Source organism: Lemur catta, chromosome 2, assembly GCF_020740605.2.
Source record: "Lemur catta isolate mLemCat1 chromosome 2, mLemCat1.pri, whole genome shotgun sequence".
NCBI classification, from domain to species: domain Eukaryota; kingdom Metazoa; phylum Chordata; class Mammalia; order Primates; family Lemuridae; genus Lemur; species Lemur catta.
Window position 1 is genome coordinate 70,572,984 of NC_059129.1, and position 21,053 is coordinate 70,594,036.

Below are 21,053 nucleotides of genomic sequence, written 5' to 3' on the forward strand. Positions count from 1 at the left end.
GGGAGAAAATTTACTTAACCCTGATTCTGTATCAAGGTTCCTAACAAGAAGCTAAGTAATGTAGTTTGAAGGGCTTTTAACACCTTGTTAAGAGAAGAATCACCCACAGGGCCTTGTTGGGGTTATTAGAAGGTACTTTTAATGCCACTGGCCTAGGGAAAAGAGAGGGCAAATGTAAATAAGGCTGAGCTAGACACTCTGAGCAATGCCTGCAGATAAAACTAGGACTGTGTAAAAGCCCAGAACCAAGGAGTCCACTGTGAGAATCCAGGGAAGAGAGAACATTGGGATGTCCCCAGAGTAAAGCCATTCCAAGAGCACATAAAATGCATCCCCATGGATTCATTTCTGAAGACAGAAAAATAGCCTAGAAAGCTCTAGAAACAGTCACACGAAGTGCTAAAGCAGAAAGAATCTGCTTGGACAGAATATCTAGAAAAAGCCCACTCACTGATCGTAGCACCACAGTGATCAGCTTTCAGGGATATAGGGTCCCAATGGGTTTCATGTTTATTTAAATGGTGGTCTTCAGTGGGATGAAGGAATCAGCTGTCAATCTTGGTAAACAGAGGAACTGCCTGCCTTCAGGTTTGGAGATGAAGAGGACACAAAGCTGCCCACCCAATTCCCACTCCTGAATTCACTTCCACCTGCAGCCTGTCTTTGTCCAGGAACTGTTAAAGAGCTCATAGAGGAAAAATGGAAAAGACACTTAAGAGACATGATTCTTATTCCTAAAACAATAGGGATATATAAATCATCACAACACCTTTCTGCCACTCTGGATCCAGTCCAGCTGAATGACTATGAGAAGAGGGCAACTTTAGCTTCTCTGAGTCTGTGTGGGTGGTACAGACAGATGCCTCATCCGGGAGGGGCCTCACTGAAGATAACCTGTGAGACAGGGTAGCAGTCTGGAAGCTGGGCCTGAGTCCTGGCAGTGGTCACCAAGAAGCAGAGGGGTCTTATCAGTACTTATACTGAAGGTGAGGTCTGAAACACGGACTGGCCTTTTGACCTGCAAGTCTCAAGATACATCTGCAAATGACTGCAAATAAAACTTGTAGGGGGGAAGAAAAAGATTTTTATGAAACCATAGGTAGCACACAGAATAAAACTGGCAAAACCCAGCTTTGAGCATCTGTTTATTCTGTCCCTTATTCCTGAGCGTTGCAGTCATAAATTATCTATAGTTCAGTAACATGGCTGGCGAGGAAGGCTGCGTGATACAGCAGGAATGCAGTGCTCTGTTCAAGGTGGTCTAGCTGCAAGGAAAGGAAGCAGAATATTGTCCAGCTCCATCGGCTATAGCACATCTCAATTCTGGTTTGGCAGAGACTGAGATTTACCTGAATGATGCTGTGGGAGATGGGTGATGTGGTGTTAGCATGTTCTCTCCTTTGTGCCACTGGGATGATTAAAAACCTTGATTTGCTTTTCTTCTCAGCCCCCCTCCCCGCTTGGCTAGCAAAGGGCAAAGCTTTCTGTCCTTGAGTCCTACTTGATGTATATCTGAGAGTAAGATCTAAACCCAGCAGAATTAACAGTGATATGACTGTAGCACATTTTTTCCTACCCCTTTAGACAGATGGGTATTTAGCTTTAACAAAATGAAATGGGTATGGTATAGGTGACGGAGAGTTTGGCTCAGAATAGATCACTCTCAATAGGGATGCAAGGCCCTCTGGTATGCAGGGAAAAGTCTTGAGTGATACTTCTTTTGGCACATAACATTAATATCTTTGAGTGAACATTTAAAAACCTTACCTCCATCTGAAAAAAAAAAGATCAAGGTTTTCAAGCCTTACATTGCAAAAAGAAGTCATTGTTGTATTAATATGAAACCTTTCCTCCAAAGTGGTCCTTAATGATGTATGGTTGAATATGTAGAACCCATTAATGTCAGGACTGATTCTGGTACCTAAGGAAGCTACTCATATTTTAAATAAAAGTCTAATCTTAGACTCCATTAGTAAAATTTTTCCATCTCTAATATCCTATTCACATCAGAATTTTATATATACTATAGATTATGTCCCAGTGTAGATATATAAAGAGGAATCACTTCAGTCTGTATTTTGGCTCTCTGGGAAGAGAGAGAAGAGAAGAGAAGCTGAGTAACTGTGAACAATAGTCTTTTCTGTCTTGTCATGTGAGATATGAAAGAAAATCATCTGCATGAATATGAATAAATAAATAATCTTAAGGACATCTACATTCACAACCTAAAAGAAATCACACTGAAATACTGGAATAACATGGCAGACTCAAAAAGCAAGGTCTTCCTCCTGTTCCTATTATTTGTGCTTGACTTTCCATAGAGAATTGGTATGTTTTTATAGCAAGCTTTGTTCTGCAAGTCTGATAGCAAAAGGAGCCTAATTAGGTAAAGATAGCTAAGGAAAGGAAGGAAAGTTGCAGTCACCAGACAAAATTAGAGCCAATGAGAATTTGTGGTGTTGTGCACAATGGTTTTGTTGTCGTTGTTGGTGTTGTTGTTTATATCTACTGAGTTCTTAAATGTTTTTTCAAAAGTACATTTAGTTCATGGAATATCATCACTCTTATTGTACATGCCATGGGTTTCTGTAAGCATTTCTCACATGTTAAAATGTACAGAAACCACCTTAGTAATCTAAAACAACTACTTCAGGATGTAGTTATTGTACTTCCCAGCGTGATATTTTAAATGAATTTATCCCTTGGGTTGGCCATAGTTAAACTCCAGGACATAGAAAATATATCAAATGGCTTGAATTAGTGAAATTTGAAGATAAACAATTTGTTTCTTTGTCTTGAAATTGCAAAGTTGGAAATTGTGCTATTAGCAAAGTAAATTTTATGTGTCAGTCTGAGAATAAACAGTCGTCATACCAGTCTTTCTAAATGTACCCTCAATAGGAAAATTTCTGACTTCTATGTCAGATTTTTCTATGTTATCTTAGATAGTTGGCTGCAAAAATCAGTTGTTTGTATCGTGGAACATTATGTCGATGTCTGATACTTTGGGGGGAACTTGGAGTCCTCTTCTCCAGATGAACTTTACATCAGTGACAGATACCATATGAGAACTTCTCTTTGTAATACCAATCAACTAAATATGGCAGACATTTCTATGCTTTAACTTTTAAAAAGTATATATCCTTGACTGTGCTTAAGAGAAAAACAGAAGAACTGAAGGACACCAGGAACACAAGTGGAGTTTGCAAGTTTGCTAAAAAATTGTGTAACTCATAGGTAAATGTGCACAGTGTCCTTGGTTTTATGATTAAATCAGTAAGCAAAATTTAAAGTAGTGGTTGAACTACTTCAATATCTATGTGGATTATTAATGGTCACATCTTCTTTAGGGAAAACTTGAGCTATGCATTCTTACCACCAAGAAATTAGTGTTAAAATTCCCTGAGATTCTACACCCTTTATCTAATAATAACATAACATATCTTGTGCTATCTGCATAATGTGCATAATAGTAATGGGTCTGCAGTAGTCCAAAATGAGATATGAAGACAGGAGAAGAAGCTATATTAGTGATGCTATATTAATTATGACAGAGAAAGCTTTTCCATTATAAGCCTCATTTTTAAGATGCTTGAAACTTTCCCACGGGAATTTTTCTCATGACAGTTTTCTTTTTCTTTTGGCCTCGTAATGAAAATAAGTAGATTGGTTTTTAATGTTTTTTCAGAGATTTTATCTGGGAATAAAAGTGGTTTTCTATCCATTAGAACATTTTTTTAGATACTGTATTTTCTAAACCTCAAAACAAATAGTTTTTTAATGACCTTCAAACATGTCTCCAATGAAGAAGTTTAGCACCTTTGGTGTAGTCGGCAAAGTTTGATTTGCAAATAATTAAATTACAAGCATTATCCAATGCTTCCTCTGCAAACTGTTGTGTCCCCAAATGGCAGTTAGCCCACTGCACCTTGCAAATGAGGGGAACTTGCAATTACTTGGTCAGTTACTGAAAACTAGCCACTCCTGTGTTCTGAGTGTTATGGGGACAGTTTTTGTGCATGCTAGAAAAGAAACCAGAGCTGAAAACTGGTTGTTGGACTCTGACACGGCACATTCCAGGATAAGTGAACTACCTTAAAAAAAGGAGAGAGCAAAGGCAAGGTGAAACTGTGGCCTATGTGATCTCTTGTTTAAAGTCTCACTGAGACAGAATCACGTCATTCACTCAACAGATTGAGATCCACTCAGGAGACACATGGTTGAGATCCAAAACACGGAAAGGCCTTGACTGCTCATTAAAATGTTAATTATGCCGTTGAGGTTCAGTGCTGTCCTTCAACCAAGAACTTTCACCACTTGCCTTATTAATGTATTAAGAAGCGATAGTATTAGAGGAGTAACAGTATGATAGAAAGACAGAATGCACATCTATTGAATTGCATGGCAATGTGTATTTCTTTAAAGGCCAAATTTTTTGAGAAATGAACTTATGCACTCATCCTCTTTTTCACCAGAGCACTAGACACACCCTACAATTTCTGATTGGGTTATAGAGTTTGGCATTTTCATAATTAGGGTTGGGGTGAACAAGTTATGCATTTGTCTCTACACTATATTTGAGCACAGGGACTATGTTTATTCTTTAATCTTTGCAATCCCAGTGCCTAGATCTGTGCCTAGAACAGAGAGGCAATAAAGCATTTTACATAAATTTTCAAATTTATGATGTTAAAGCAAAATGTCATATTCTCTAAATTATGAAAGCTAGTATTTTAGGGTGCCTAAATCAGCACCTAAAAACCTTAATTTTATCTACCCATAAATGCATAGTAGAATACTGCCCTTTCAAATTTTATATCAGAACGTACAAATCCACTTGCATTGAAATTAACAAACAGCCATGTTACATAATTAATTTAAAGACACTCCCACCTCTTTATTATGCTTTCTGCATGTGCTGTCATTGAGGAATTAAGCACAGGCCTCTATTGCTTTTCCATTGTTACTCTCTGGTCTGGTTGTCATGGAGCTAAAAAAAAAAAAGTGTGTAGCTTGGCAAATGACTGGCTGGCCAGGTGGGTGATACAGGTGTTCTGGAGTCTCAGAACAAGGCTTCCCCTGTGAACTCTTATCAGCAGAAGCTGCTACTCTATTCTTACTACCTAGCATCTTATTGTTTTATAGGGAGTGGGTAACGTATGGCCTCCCACAAAAGAGATCTTCAACTTCCCAGGAACCCAGAAGTTCATAGAAATCATTTATTTTGTGGAATTTCATACATAGTTCTTTTTGTCCATCATTCATAGGGCATTTATTTCAAATACTCATAATTTCCAAACAGGATACTTTGAGTGGAAGATTTCCATTGATAATTTCTTAGTAATGGTAATGTTTAGAAGATAGGAATATTACATACGTTGCAATTCATGCTAGGATATGACCTGGATTCTTCCCTCTGGTAGTATATAATTTTTCTTTGATGTTTTTCTGTCCACCCATGAATTAAAAACAATATATGGTTTTAACAGTTGGCTGTGTGGCTCTGTGATCCCAAAGAGGTTTGGTAATCCAGGGTTCTGTTTTCACTTTCTAAAATCTTTACAGTGATAAAAAGAAAATTCACATCATTTCTTTTTGTCTTCATGGAGATAATTAATTAATTTCATTCTTTTAAATTTGGATCTTCCAAATCTGGACTCTGGTATTCTCTTAAACCTGAAATGTTATGGTGCCACCATAAGAGAGATAATCTTTGATGGATAATTTTGTTTATGTCATTTGATCCCTCTGACATGATTTTCATGTCAAAACATGGTAGATGTGATCATAATGATACCATATTGCATTTATATAGAACTTCTGTAGAAAAAGTATTTTTATTTCTACTAATAATGCCTGGCCCATATAGCCACTAAATAAATAATTGTCAAGGATATCCATTATCTTGAGTTTTATCAAGACAGCATTCCTATAAGGTAGGTAGAGCATGCAACTGTCTAATTTTATAAATAGGGACACTGAGTCCCAGGTTAGGCTGGTGGTGTCCTCCAAATGACAGCATTCGGGTGGTGGAGATAAAGCAGAAGCCAAGTTTCCTATTGCCACATCTTTGATTTTAAAATTAAATTAAATTTAAAAACTATATGCAGGACAAATATATTTGTTTTCCTAGATTCTCCAGATGATATAAAAGGGAGGAAAATTGGCAAGCTCTTTTGAAACCTATCACAAGCAAATCCAAAGTGTAATTTCAATTAGAAGGAAAAAAAAACTGATGAAAAGAAAATTTTCTCTGATATTTACCGAAGCCATTATTATAAATTTTGATTTGGTGAATACACTTATCTCTATCATCAAGTAGGTACAAAATGTTTGCAGCATGGCTTTTATTGAGTGAACTTTTTCACTTTGAACACTGCAATGCTGAGATATTGATTAGTTTCTAAAGAATTCAATAGTTGCAAATGAGCGATATTGGAACTGATGCAAAATTAATGTTAGTTTAATAAATATATGATTATGAGCCACTTGGTTTGAGGTGAACACATTAATTTACTAGTATATATTTTAGTTGGATATAGTTTTTCTTACAGAGACCACTTTATTTAATTTCTAAGTGTTTACATATAGTAAGTAATACTTGTTCAGCCACTCCAGTCATCTCCGTTTTCTTTCTACTAACATCTGTGCTCCCAAATTGCACATAATACACAAAGTGAACGTAAAAACATTCCTTTAATACACAGAACTCTTTTTTTCAGAGTTTTAAGAATATTATGTCATCTTAATAGTCATTTAAACTATATAAATGTCCAATGAACCCTCATTTTTGCCTTTTCTGTGTAGGCAATGATGAATCACATTTTTGAAGTATAATTAACTCGAGATTTTAATTTTCTATTTCTTGAAACTAATAACTCTGATATCAAAATCTCATATTCCTGGCCTCATCCCAGAAATAATGCATCATAATTTTTAGTTAATTAAGCTTAACCCTTAATTGATGTCTCAGTTTGATGTCTCAACTGTAAATTGTTGAGAACTATTCTTCCAATTTAGGGTAGCATGTGCTCAAATTTTTAACTTAGAAAACAGTAAACCCATGACCCCATGCCAAAACATGATTAAATCTGCTTACAGCCAAGCCTCATCATAATTATAATCTCAAAGGGTGAAAAGGGTGTAAAATACAAATAGCTGCCTAAGATGCTTACTCAGTGATTCTGTTGTTGAGAATCTTGGTGCCAAGGTTTTAGCCTATAGAGGACTATTGTGCATCATAGACATACATTTTACAAACTAATTAAAATGTTCAATAAAATATTTTTGGTAGATAATGCTTAACAATATATTGATTTGGCTTAGAGGTGTTAGGGATTATGAAGGAATCCATAATTTTCATAATCTTTTCCCAAGACTTGTAGTATAAATTTTCAGGAGAAACAGTTGACTTTCACTTGTACTCCTAGGACTATGCACTGTTTTATAAATTGTTTTGCTGAATCTTCTACAGTATAATGGTTAAATCTTAGAAATGACTGTTGTAAGTCAGTGGGTAAATATCAACCTGCAAAATTTGCCTTATTGCCATAAATCCGGAGAGATTACATAAGATTAAACCTTATTAGTAAATAGTGGAAGGTAATAAAAATGAACATCAATCTAAGAACTAAATCACTCTTAATTCTATTTAGTGCACCATGATGCTACTGTAGCTTAAGAGACAATTTTCATATGCTACAAAATGATCTGATAACCAAAAATAAAAAACTTAGAGAATCTATTTGATATTAGAACTCTCTCATTAATATATTCCTACATCACATAAAAAGATATGTACATTTTGAAAGACATATACAGATTTTTCTTGAAGATATATCTTTTAGTTTTCTGGTGAAGGAACTATTTGGTTCAAGTTATGAAAGTATTCATTTCCTGTAAATACAGACTATAAAAGAATTAATCTTCTGAAGCCATATGTTAGCTTGATATTATTTCATATAATTTTCTTTTTGAATCTCAAAAGAATTTTTCAGATTACGAAGGTAATATAGTTATATGAGAATAATGGAAAAGTAGAAAAAATATAATGGAACAAAAAATAATACCCATAATTCAATCCCCTAAGACAACTACTCTTAATTATTTTTTCTAATATATTTTCAGTCTTTTTTTCTATGTATATTTTTTATATGTATCACATTTAGGATTAATCCTTTAAAAAATTTTGTGAATCAAAAGCCATCTGACTCAGGAAATAAGAAAGTTGGTAGTAAGCTGGTGAGATCTTGGATACCCTTTGTAATTAATTTTGCAATGGTCTAGTCATATCTCAAGACTGGCCATGTGTCCAGATTTTTTGAAAACTAGTGTGAAAAGTAACATACATTTAAATTTACTCCATTTTATTTCGGTAATCCTGCTTTTTAAGGGTTGTGCATCTCAGCTGCTACAAATTATATCAGGCTAAAAATTGGTTCCTAGCCCAGACAAACAGTTTTTTTGAGGGAGAAAACATACAAATAGAATGAATTATTTTACGATTTTGAGATTAACTAACACTCAATGTTCAAGGCATGTTAAAGTCTTTTGAAAAGAAGTGAGAGGAAAAAAGTAATAATTTAGGCTTTGCCTCTGCTTCCACCCAAGAACAACTTTGGAAGTCTTTCTTAATCTAGTCATATTCAGAACTAAAATGTATTTTGTTATTTTATTAGACATATCATACATAATTCATCAGCTAACCAATGTATACAGTAACATTCATCTTTAATTCTATTCAAAATTACACTTCCATATCCCTCAAATTCTCTTTTTTCCCTGTCCATACCAAGTTCTTTTTCTTTTAACGGTCTAAACAAATTTTGTGAAAATTTCTCAGAAAAAAAGGCTTAAAATGATATAAATGAAATATTATTCTTGGATTTTCTTCCATCTTATTGAAGGTAATAATGCTTTACCCCTTGTGGTTTCAGTAGAAGATATTTTCTCTCTCTCCTCCTTTCTAATATTAACACTCTCATCATTATTCTGAATCAAATTGTAGGACTTCCGTGTGATCATCACTACATCCCATCATGATCTCTCTCTCCATGGACTGTTTAGGTCTGCATTGTAAGGTGTCAAGAGACTGATTCCCATCTAAAAGTGAAAACATACCTGACAAAAATATGATTTTCTGTGCTGTCTGACTTCCACGTAGTCTTTTTCCTTTTGTTGCTGAATTCTTTGATATCTCAAGGTTCTTTTTTTAACTTCTGGCAATCTAATTTCTATCTGACCCCTCTACAAAAATTGTTCTCTCAAAGCCTCTCAGTGGCCTCTCCCATGCCCACAATGACTGTTCTCAAGCCTCATCTTTTTATTCTCTTATGTGTTTGACCTTTGCTAAATCACTTTTTTAATGAAATCCTCCCCACTTATTTTCTGTGAGATGTTAATGCTCAGTATTCTTTCACCCTTTCTGAGTGCTCTCCCCGTCTGATCCTAACTTTGGCTGTGCTCTCTCATTGTGTCTACCCCTCACTGAGAGAATGGAAGTGAGGGGAATTTGCCTTGGAGTCCAACAGACTTGGGCTCGATGAGCAGCCCTTTACCAAATGAATGTCCTTAGGAATGTCACAATCTCTTGGCTCCATTTCTTTCTTTCAAATATAAAATAATAACACCAAAGATAGGCAGTCCAGGGCTTGCATGGATGTATTACATAGATTGAGATACCCAGGCAACCTCCAGCTCTAGGCTCTTTCATGTCTAGGGTCCTCATGATCCTTGATGGAGACAGGAGCTCCATTTTTCTCAATTTTTCTCTAGAGAAAATAATAATATCTACCTTGGTATTTAGTTCAATAATTTAAAAATATGGTTAAGGTGTCTACCATAGCACTTAATGCTGAGTAGACACTCAATAAATGTTAGCTGTTATTTTCATTAGTGTGATTATTATTATTTGCCTATTGACTAATTAATGATGGCAGCTAGCATATTTTAACCTTCAATTATTAATAAATTATGATGAAGATACTTATACATATTTATAACTCAGTAGATTGACTTCCTGAATTTTATTACTTATCATACTCCTTTTTATTCTATTTTCATTTAAAACACCAAGAAAAAAGATGTTACTGGCAATAAAACTACTATTCTTACAAATAACGTGCAGTGACCTCAAGAGTGACATATTCTTGGTTTTTATGTGTGTTTTATGACAAAGAGGCAGTAATACTACACCTGAAAGATAATTTCCATTGGAGCTCTCAGGCTCTGAAAGGCAAAGTGGAAATCTAATATGTCCACAAAGCAACCTAGCACAGTGGCTGCATCATATTTGTTGATGAATAAATATTTTTGAATAAATGAATGAATGAATGATGTAGGAAAGTCCACCTATATAAAATCAAAATTGGCCAGGCGCGGTGGCTCACGCCTGTAATCCTAGCCCTCTGGGAGGCCGAGGTGGGCAGATTGTTTAAGCTCAGGAGTTTGAGAGCAGCCTGAGCATGAGCGAGACCCCGTCTCTACTAAAAATAGAAAAGAAATTATATGGACAGCTAAAAACATATATATAGAGAGAAAAAATTAGCCGGGCATGGTGGTACATGCCTGTAGTCCCAGCTACTCGGGAGGCTGAGGCAGGAGGATTGCGCTCGAGCCCAGGGGTTTGAGGTTGCTGTGAGCTAGGCTGATGCCATAGCACTCTAGCCCAGGCAACAGAGTGAGACTGTGTCTCAAAAATAAATAAATAAATAAAATAAAATCAAAATCTTTACCATGTATTCATTCAACAAATATTTATTAAGCACCTACTATGCGTCAAACACTATTTTATTTTATTTTATTTTTTTTCAAACACTATTTTAGAATCAGGGAATACCAAAGTGAACATAGCAATCAATATCCTTGTCCTCATGATACTTACATGCTAGTGAGCAAAGATATATATAATGCATCAGATATAATAAATGCTATGAGCAACAACAGATCAGAGTAAGAGCAAAGGGCATGTGGGAAGTACTTGGATAGTGTATCAATTATTATATAACAAACCACTTCAAATATTAGTGGCTTAAAACAACAGCCATTTTTATTTGCTCATAATTCTGAGGTTCAGTTGTTTGGTCAAGCTCAGGTGGTTAGTTCTTCTGCTAGTCTGATTTGGTGTCATCCATGAGGCTGCCATCTAGCAGTTCGTCATGGAGCTGAATGTGCTAATATGGCCTCATTCTCATGTTTGGTGGTGGATACCAGTCTCTCTCCCTTAGTGAGGCTACCTTACATAATAGCAGCATTTCAAGTTGATGAGAGTGGAAACTGTAAGATCTCTTGAGGTGTAGGCTCAGAAGTCACACATCCTTTCATTGCATTCTTCTAATCAAATCAAGTTACAAGGCATACCCAGATTTAAAGGAAAAGGAAATAGACTCCACCTCTTGATGGGAAGAGTTATATATAATGTGTGGCCATTTTTGACCTACTACCAAAAGTAGTAGTAAGTAACCAAACATGGGGAGTTACTATCTTATATTGGGTAGTCAGTGATGACATCTCTGATAGAGTAACATAAGGGCAGGCAGACCTAAATGATGAGAGGGAACAAGCAATATGAATATTTGTGAAGAGTGCATTCTAGGTCAAGAAAATAGCCTGCACAAAATGCTTAGGGGTGCCAGCAAGGAGCTCAGTGTGGTTGGAAATGATGAGCAACCACAAGTATGTTAGGAGATAAATGTGGAGAGACAATGAGGAACCAGATAGCATAGTTCCTTGTAGGTCATTGTAAGGGCTCTTTTACTCTGAGTAAGATCAGAACCATTGACAGTTTTTAACACAATGACATGGTCTAACATATTTGTCAACAGAATCTCTCTGGCTCCTGTATTGAAATTGGACTTGAGGGTGGGTGGCAAGAATGGAAACAAGGAACCCAGTAAAGAGATTAATCCAGGTGAGAGATGATGGTGGCTTAAAATAGAATGGTAGAACTGACAGCATTTTCTGGAAAAATTTGTACAGCTAATTAAGCATAAAACATATTCTTGGATCATGTGTAGTCATTCCAACCAGATTGTCAGCTTCTCTAAGAAGCTAACTACGTTTATTTATTTATTTTTTATGTGTCTTCTACCTCATCTGGCATTTGAAAAGCACTCATTAAATACACATTGACTGGCTAGTAAACACTCAAACCTCACTGCTAGATTGAACATAATCACCATAGGATACTGAACCTTTCAGATTTCATCATCAAATGGTACTGGAAGACCAAAAGCAAATAGATGAACCTACTAAGATCCATTGATACTCTTCAGATTACATGGTATTATGGGATGAAGGGGCCACTATTAATTCCATGCCTAGCATTATGGATGACAGGTGTTCTTCCTGGTGGTGAGAAAGTACCTGCTTCTAAATCTTATCCCAATGAATGAAATACGTATATATGCTTTTTGGTGGTGTTACTCTTTCATAGTAAAATATACATATTTACTATATAAAGATCTAATCTTCTTATAACTTAATAGGACATGTTCAGTACATTCTATCTTAAAACAGATTACAATAAGAACTTAGCATTTAATAAAATCCCTAGTCTCAATCTAAATTAAAAGACCAGCTTTGCTTCTCATTCTGAGACCTAAAACAAGTTTCCTAAATTCATTCCACTTTACTTTCCTTATTTATCAAACTAAGTGGTTGGAATAGATCAGTGGTTCTCAACCCTGGCTGCACACTAGAATCATCTGGGGGGCATTTTTAAAGGTAATAATGATGAAGCAGTACCCCAGGGTTTAATTTTTGAAGTTCTTCAGGTAATTTTAATGTACTACAAGTGTTGAAAACCAATGGGCTAGGTGATCACTAAGGTTGCTTCTAGCAAAACTTTCTAATTTTATGATTCACCGTATTTTGACATAGTAACAGTTTCTGGAGATAACAATATTCTCAATATTTGCAATGCCCTGAAAAGTAGAGATTACTCTCAAAGATTGTTTCTACTCAAAATTGAGAATATTTTCTCATCTGTACTCTAAAACTTTCTATGTTATAAGAATAATTTACACCAAGATCCATATATACATCATCATTTTTGAGTATAACATATGCATTAAAATAATATAGTTTCACCCACTTCTTAGAAATTAACTACTGCTGTGATTGGAAAGCAATTACTTTCTTTTAGTTACCATACAAGGTGAGGACAGGGTAGCCAGAAATTGTGCGTAAACTTTTTAAAAAGTTGTGCTGTAGCAATTTAGATTTTGAATAAATGGACTCAATATCATATGAGTTAATAAACTTCCTAAAGTGTATAACTTATTTGTAATAAATAACTCACATACTGATTTATTATGAACCTGAGTAGACAGTCTTGTAGAAGACTGATTGAAGTGGATTATCTAGTGGTATCGGTATTTTGAAAGATTAAGTACAATGCACACTATCTGGTGATGGGCACACTTATAACTTTGACTCAAACTATACAAAAGCAATTCATGTAGCCAAACTGTTTATACCCTTGCAATATTCTAAAATTTAAAAAAGTATGATTTCTTGATACAATTTTGATATGTGTCACTATACATTTTTGCTATCAGTTTTTTTTTACTAAACAGCTATTCATAGAAGCAGATAATTTTCCCTTTAATTTTAAGTACCAGAGAATGTGTACGCATGCTTTATCATTTAAAACTGTGTGAAACCAAAATCTCAACTAAATATTCAGATCCCAAAAGAAACCATGTAGACTCCTAGGAAACTGGGGAAATGCCTCAAATAAATATTAAGCTAGAAATTAATAAATTTTGCATTATATTTTCACAGAATTCTGTGTTTCTGGGTACATACTATTGAATACTTGAGACAGGCAGACTCTTTAGCCAGTGTAATACAGTAATAGGAAGAAGGAAAAGAGACACAGATGACAAGTAACACAGGTGAATGTAGGTGTAGCCAACAAAGGATGTGCAGGAGTAGTTATGTTTGAACTCTATTGGGAAAAATATGACTTGAGGCCTAGAAAAGACCGTAAAAAGGAAATATATGATTTCCAGTATAATGTACATGCCTGTATCATCATTCTGTGTTTGTTTCTGACATCATCAGTCTGTTATTCTTATATCTTTAATTTCCATACATATTTCACTGTATTTGCTTGCCCCATTGATGACAACCTAAACTTAATAACTAAGAGTAATTCACAGATATACCATTTATTATAACATGCAAAACTATGACATTAGAAGAATAATGTGACTGCTGGAATAATGTACATGTTTAAAAGCCTTGCTGTGTGCAGAATGGGGAAGTTCTTTTGCTTCACGTTTGCTCTACCACATATCAGTTTACTTTACAAGATCTCCCTGAAATCAATCAGACACATGTACCATGCTTTCAAAGAATTTTGTGCAGTAGGAATAAGTGTGAAAATACAGACAACTCATACTACAGGGTTTGTAATATCAGTTATATGTATGCTAGTGATGGAAAAACTAATTTATGAGTTTTACATATTTTTAAATATCAAGAGTTTTATGACACAATATAAATTTTGGCATCAGAATGGCATCACATTTCTTACTCATCTCTTGGGAGTGACCAAATGCAGAACTTGATAGTTATCCACTCACCTTTCAAGATTTCCTCTCCTGCTCACTTGCTCCAGATTCTGGTGTTCTGTCAGATGTATTACTTTCTGTTATAAATCTTCTTTTAAACTGAAAAGAGTACATTAAGCTGTACCCAGCCATTCATATATTATTGTACATTAGTTTAATCAGATAAAGTCAACAAAGGAATAATATTTCTGAAGAAAGGTAAGGACAGAGGTGGTATAGCCTCAGGAAGGTATGCCTGAAAAGGGACCCAGCGAGATTAGAAGCATTTCATGCTTGAAAAAAGTGAAGGACTAAAATGTGGAGACCAGTGTTACTTACTTCCCAATTTTGCCTGAGGCTGGGCCATGTCAACAATGAAATCATTATGCAAAATAAAATAAATTGACCCACTTTTCTAAATATATCATATAAGATTTATATGGTCTTCAGAGTCTAGCAACATTATATTGAATATAAACTTTATATCTGACAGCCAAAATTTAGTGATGCTAAGATCAAATAAATGCTCATTACTAGGATATAAATATATAACTTTGTCTCATATGAGGTCTTACTTGCAGTGAAGTTTTTTTCTTGTTAAAATATCAAATTGGTTTGTTGGACATAGCTGCATAATGTGCAAAGTGTAAGTACTGGACTCCATTTTGAAAGCATTGACACTACATTAAAGGAAAGCTGCCATCCAGGATGAATAATGCAGATGTTATGTTTTAAAACATGTCAGATTCTCTTAAGTGTATCTTTCTTCTTTAAACTTTGATCAGCTGAGATAAATGCTTTCCATTTGGCCTTAACTGTTTGTCACAAGAAGATAAGAGGCAGACAGCTAATGAAATAAATTGATGTGCTGCTACGATTAGGTAGAATTGGAATTTAATACTGTTGCAGTTGAAAGTATAACTGACTTTTTTTTTTAATGACATGGTTGCATGACATCATGAGAAAGAAAAGAGCACTAACCAATTTTGAAATGGCTAATACTTAGAAGTATTTGAGTATAGTTGAGTACAGTTTTTATCTAACTCTCCCCAAATGCAGTGTATTCGTTCTTAAAAGAAGTTGTAATTAAGAGTATATTGAGTTATGAATATTAATGACATCAAATCATAAATAATAAAAAGACATTGCTGGTAGATACCAAAAAGAGATAGTGGAAGTTATATTCTGTAGCTCAACTTGGTAGTCCAACTGTCACAGAGAAGCCTCTCTCATTGAAATCTCTCTGAAATACACTGCATGCATATTTAACCCAATAGCTTCAGGCATTCGGAGATGGAGGAGGCAAAAATCAAAAGTACTATATCAAAATTAACATCAAACCTTATGTTTTTCTCTTTGAGTTTTGGAGTCATTTTTTAACACAGATAGTAACTTCGTTTGAAATTTACACACACACACACACACACAGAGGTTTGCTAGATGGAGAGATTCCATGCCTGGGGGAGGGGAGGTGACAATTGGTACATTCAGTACCAAACACGTGTAATGATAATAAAGTTGATTGGTTGAGCTCTATAGCTTTTTCTCTTTTTCCTTTTTCTCTCCTCCTGTAGAGTAGTTCAGCTGGGGGTGGAAGGTTCTCCCCCATCCCCCCCCACTAAGAAGATGTAGGTTGATACCATTTTTATTGTTCTGCTGGGGTGGGAAGCAAACCATATGCTTTAGCATTTTAAATGGCTACACCAAAGAGAAAATTGAACCAGGCTCTCTTCCCCCCTCCTAGTGGACTTTGGGGTGGGGTTATTCCTCTAAATGTTCTGTTGGACTTCGGGTTAGCTTAATGTTTCTGCCCCAGGGCAAAGAGGCGGGTGGGGAGAAGGAACATCAAGGGCTTCACAGGCGAGTTGGGCTGAGTGAAGTGTGGAGTAGGAAGCTTGTGTCTGAAACCCACCCCTCCCCTGGATACCAGGCAAAGGCAATGAGAGTCGGAACCAGCTGATGCCGCTGCTGCTGCTTCCCGTTTCCAGGGTGAAATTTTCACAGCAGCTATTCTAAAGGGAGGAAAAATCCCTAAACAGCAGCGGAGAAGATCCTATCACCCAACCCAAGCCATGTAACCTTTTAGGCAGGCTTTTCAGAGAAATCCGCATTTTAAAAGCCAGCGTTTACGGTCCAAAATATGGACCTGGAATCAGAGCTGGTATGAAAATATGAAAAGCCTCTTTACACCCCGAGTGTCTGAAACGATCCGATGAGCATAGGAAGTGGCTGCCAACGCTCCGGCGGCTGCTCGTGCCGCCGCCGCCGCCGCCGCGCCTCGCGGAGGGCCGGACGGAGCTAGTCCTGGTTTCAGCACCTCCGGCGCTGGACAGCTCTCCGCACGCCGCACCGCCGCTCGCTGTCCCCACTCTTGCTTTGCGTTACTGGAGATGCATCTCAATTACGTCCTGTTCAACAACAAGTAGATTTTTTTTTTTCCTGTACGGGAATTACAGTAGACCATCCTCTCAATTAAACTGCATTTTCTTCTTTACGGATTTGGCTGTCAGGCGTATTTATCCCGATCTCCCCCCAACCCCCCTTTGCAGGAACGAGTCTTTGGGAACGTGGTCCACCCAGGGATGTAAAACTGTGCTTACCGATGCATCCCATACGAAATGCTTATGTGATCGTCTCTCTACCTTCGCCATTTTGGCTCAGCAACCTAGAGAAATAGTAAGTAACAAAGGGAAAACACGGCTTTAATGCAAAGGCAGGGACATTGTGGCGAGTGTTTCTCCAGGGAACTGCATTTTAAATGGGGAAATGCAAAATGTTGCAGGGTGGCAAAAACGGGTTGGTCTCCTCCTTAGCTACAGTAGCTTGGTGGAATGAATATCTAGTTGGTGTGCTGTAACTAAATTTCTACTCAATTTTATGTCTTCTAACTTGAAATTTCTGCAGTATAGTTTTGAAGATGTACTTCAGTCATATTACTAATATGCTGCAAACTTTCAAATAATATAATTGCCAACTCAACCTTTATTTTAAATCTGGAAAGCTGTTCTGGGGAATTTGTGAGAATACTGTTAGCAGTAGAATGAAGACCCTAGACACTATAGCCAAACACATTGCTTATCTGCATTGGATATTTTCAGTACAGGTTTTCTGAGGATGTCCTTGGAAATATATATACACATATATATGCATATATGTGTGTGTATATACATATATAATCAAATGAAGTTTTCATGAAAGCATGCCTGTCAGAAACTGTGAAATCATTTCTTAAAAGTATATAGGTTTTGCAAAAGTAGTTTCTGAAAGAGACAGCTGAATAGAACTGCCTAAAAGAAAAATAATATTCTTATCAAATGTATTTTGAGAAAATAGAACAAAAATTGAAATAGTAAAAAATAATTATTCAGGTAAATGTGACTTTCTGCTTAAATTTGGCCTGAATCAGCATCACTCTTCTTACTTATTTTGATGACAAAAAATACTTAATGTAATTTGATGTGCATATCTAAGGTTTTAGAACACACTTAGTCTTAGTGTATTCCTTCAAACTTCCATACTGACAGTATGAAAACCAACAGATTTCATTAGTTAATGTCACCTTAGTGTCCAAGGAAAGAAACCTCTCAGATCAGTGAATGCCTGTAATCTTTATATATGTTTTAAAAGATATAAGGCTGATTTTTCAAGGTCATGTATTTAGGGACTGATACTGGCAATGTGAAAACTATCTCCATATACTTTATTCATAGAAAAAAATTACAAAATATATTTGAAGATCTTAAATTTGACATTTGATTTTCTTCTATATTCTCAGAGGTCAAGAAAGTGAAATTAAATGTGTGAATACTTGACTTAGAACAAAGTTGTCAAAAGTCAGAAAGTTTGAAATATCTTCAATATCTATGTACCATGTTTGGGTAACATAATGAGTTGCAAATGGGATGATCAAGATAAATTTTACCAAAAATCATATTGTGAAATGACTGAACTGTAGTTACTTGAAGAAAAATGAATGCTGCTTCAAATTTTAGCTGGAAAAATTTTAACATATGAATGTTGACCAAGTTGTACCTTTGGGTCTTTATTTTAGAAAGCCATAAGTAGGTAATCAAGCATTTAAGGCTCTAAGGACTTTATTACTCCACAGTGGGAGAAATAGGGAAGCTAGATTTAGTAATTTGGGAGGTTGAGAATATGTGAAAAGAGTGGATTCATGGGTAATTCTCTGGTAACTATAACAACTGTATATATGGGCTATTTTTGAGTGATAGGTTAGTTGTGCTGAGTTTAGAAGTTCTTTTAATTTATTCTCTTAAAATATTCTCTTTCTTTTTTCATTTGGTTTAATTTACAGATCATGGAATCCTCTGGTACACCTTCAGTTACCCTAATAGTAGGCAGTGGCCTTTCTTGCTTGGCCTTGATCACCTTAGCAGTTGTCTATGCAGCATTATGGAGGTATGTAATCAATTGATAGACTTGAAATAGAATGCTTAGTTGTTCAAAGTTAAATCAAGGAATGTGATAATTATTATATGTCTCCTGTCTTCTTAATTTACTAAAAGTAGTATTTTCACAATGGAATTACAATTGCTGTGATTGAGCTGTAATAAATGAATTGCATTTAGCTAATTTTCCTGTCTGTATTTGGCTGTGGTGAGAAAATAAACAAAAACACACAAACTTTTCTTCCCAATTCAAAAATGGTAGCCTTCAACAAGTTGCTTAGCCCCAAGCATGGTAGTCTTATGCTCCAACCTCAGTCTATGTGTGGTTTCTATTTATTCCGATTGCTCTTGAGCCTGAGAGTTTAATTGGTACAATCAAATTAATTTTTCTGTTGTAGAAATACGATCTCAAGTTCTTGAGTTTCAAACACATACTTTCAGTATACCTCAGATAATGAGTGAAACCTTCCATAATATTAAAGCATTAACGTAATACCACAATGCTCTAGAATTGAGTGTTTGTAATAAATCAGACTTTGACAAATTGATTAAAAGATATCATAAAAATATGTAAACAAGGGAAAGTGAAAAATTTTGTTCTGTAATCTTTGAAGATGTATCTTCTTGATATTATATGAAAATTTATTATTTCTTTAAGATTTCTTCTTATTCTGTTAGTAAGAATTAGACTTGTGAGTTTTATTATGTCTATTCATATATCAATAATGAATACATAGCTGTATGCCCAAACTTTCTAATAGGTTCTTAAAATTTTAAATGTTAAACATTTTTATATCCATTTGGTCATTAAAAATGGTCTAAAAATGCAGTTACTACATTAGTAGATAGAGAATTACTTATATTTGCTGAATGATGGCAATATTAAAATTACAAAAGTGGATGTTCCTGCCTCAGAGGTCTGCTAGTCTTTATATTTTACTTAAGATCAAAAAGCAATTCAGTTGAAAAATATATTACAATTTAGTAAAAGAAGGCCATTTTATTTAACATCCTTTAAAAAAAAAACATTGTTCTTCATTGTAATTTTTACTCTCTTGAGGGCAAAAACCAATTATCAAGGATATTTAAATTTTCAAAGATAAAATCTTGGCCCTTTAGCACTAGTATATAACAGAAGTTCCACATTCCTGTGAAGGAGTTATGTGGTAGTGAAACACTGACAAAGTGGGACAATCTGGTAAAATATGGCCAATTCCAGGAAATGAAAGAAATACTTAGTTTAGGCATGATATTGTAGGCACCAGAATTCTGGGTTTAGGGCTCAGCCAAGCAGCTTATTGTCCTGGTAATGCAGAGCAAGATGGACAAAGGCTGGGAAGAAGACAACCTTCTCTCCCACAATTGCTTGAATGGCACTTCTGTAAAAACAAGGCATTTAAAGACTAAGAACTAGGTAACCACAGTAGTATCCTAATTCATACTCACTGAAATATTTAGAACTAAATTCCATTTCTCAGAACTTAGGGTTCAGGCTCCAATTCTACCTTCTCTTTACCCCTCAATACATATGGCTAGCACTAGTGTAAACATTGTCAGTATATGATATGTAAAATTAACCAAATAAATATAGGATTAATTTTTCCATAACAAAGTTTTATTTAATTCAGAAAATTCAGGAAAATCGCTGACTACAATAGTTTTCTAAGAATTACCAAAACACCTTAGAGGATCCATCAAAACTTGACATGAACTTGAGAATTATAGAAGAGAGTACCAAGAAACAACACAAATATGGATTCCTAAGAATTACTGGTCATCAACTCATTGTCTACAAATAGAAGAATTGATGTAATATTAGTAGTTTGAAAGACGTGTCAAGACTCATGAATTATTAAGTGAATCTCATAGCATAATGAATTCAATGCACTTTATAAACACTACATTTACACTATAACATTGCTGTATGGAAATAAGCATATTAGGATCCTACTACATTTTTTCCTAAGTAAAAAGTTTAGAATTTTTTATTTTCTAATGATTTGTAAAATGTATAAACATCTGAATTATTTTATACATAATATGCTATTTTGAAATATGTTAGTGTTCCATGTAGTTCATCAGAAAT

The 21,053-nt window shown here is 35.2% G+C and overlaps 1 protein-coding gene across 2 annotated transcripts in view; it reads left to right on the forward strand.

The window, feature by feature from the left end:
* ADGRB3 (adhesion G protein-coupled receptor B3) overlaps positions 1–21,053 on the forward strand; it is a 673,565-nt gene that overhangs the window by 508,129 nt on the left and 144,383 nt on the right. For both annotated transcript variants that reach the window (XM_045543808.1, XM_045543807.1), the window contains 2 exons: positions 17,108–17,234; positions 18,874–18,977. In XM_045543808.1, coding sequence (XP_045399764.1) covers positions 17,108–17,234; positions 18,874–18,977 — 231 coding nt within the window. The remainder of the gene's footprint in view (positions 1–17,107; positions 17,235–18,873; positions 18,978–21,053) is intronic.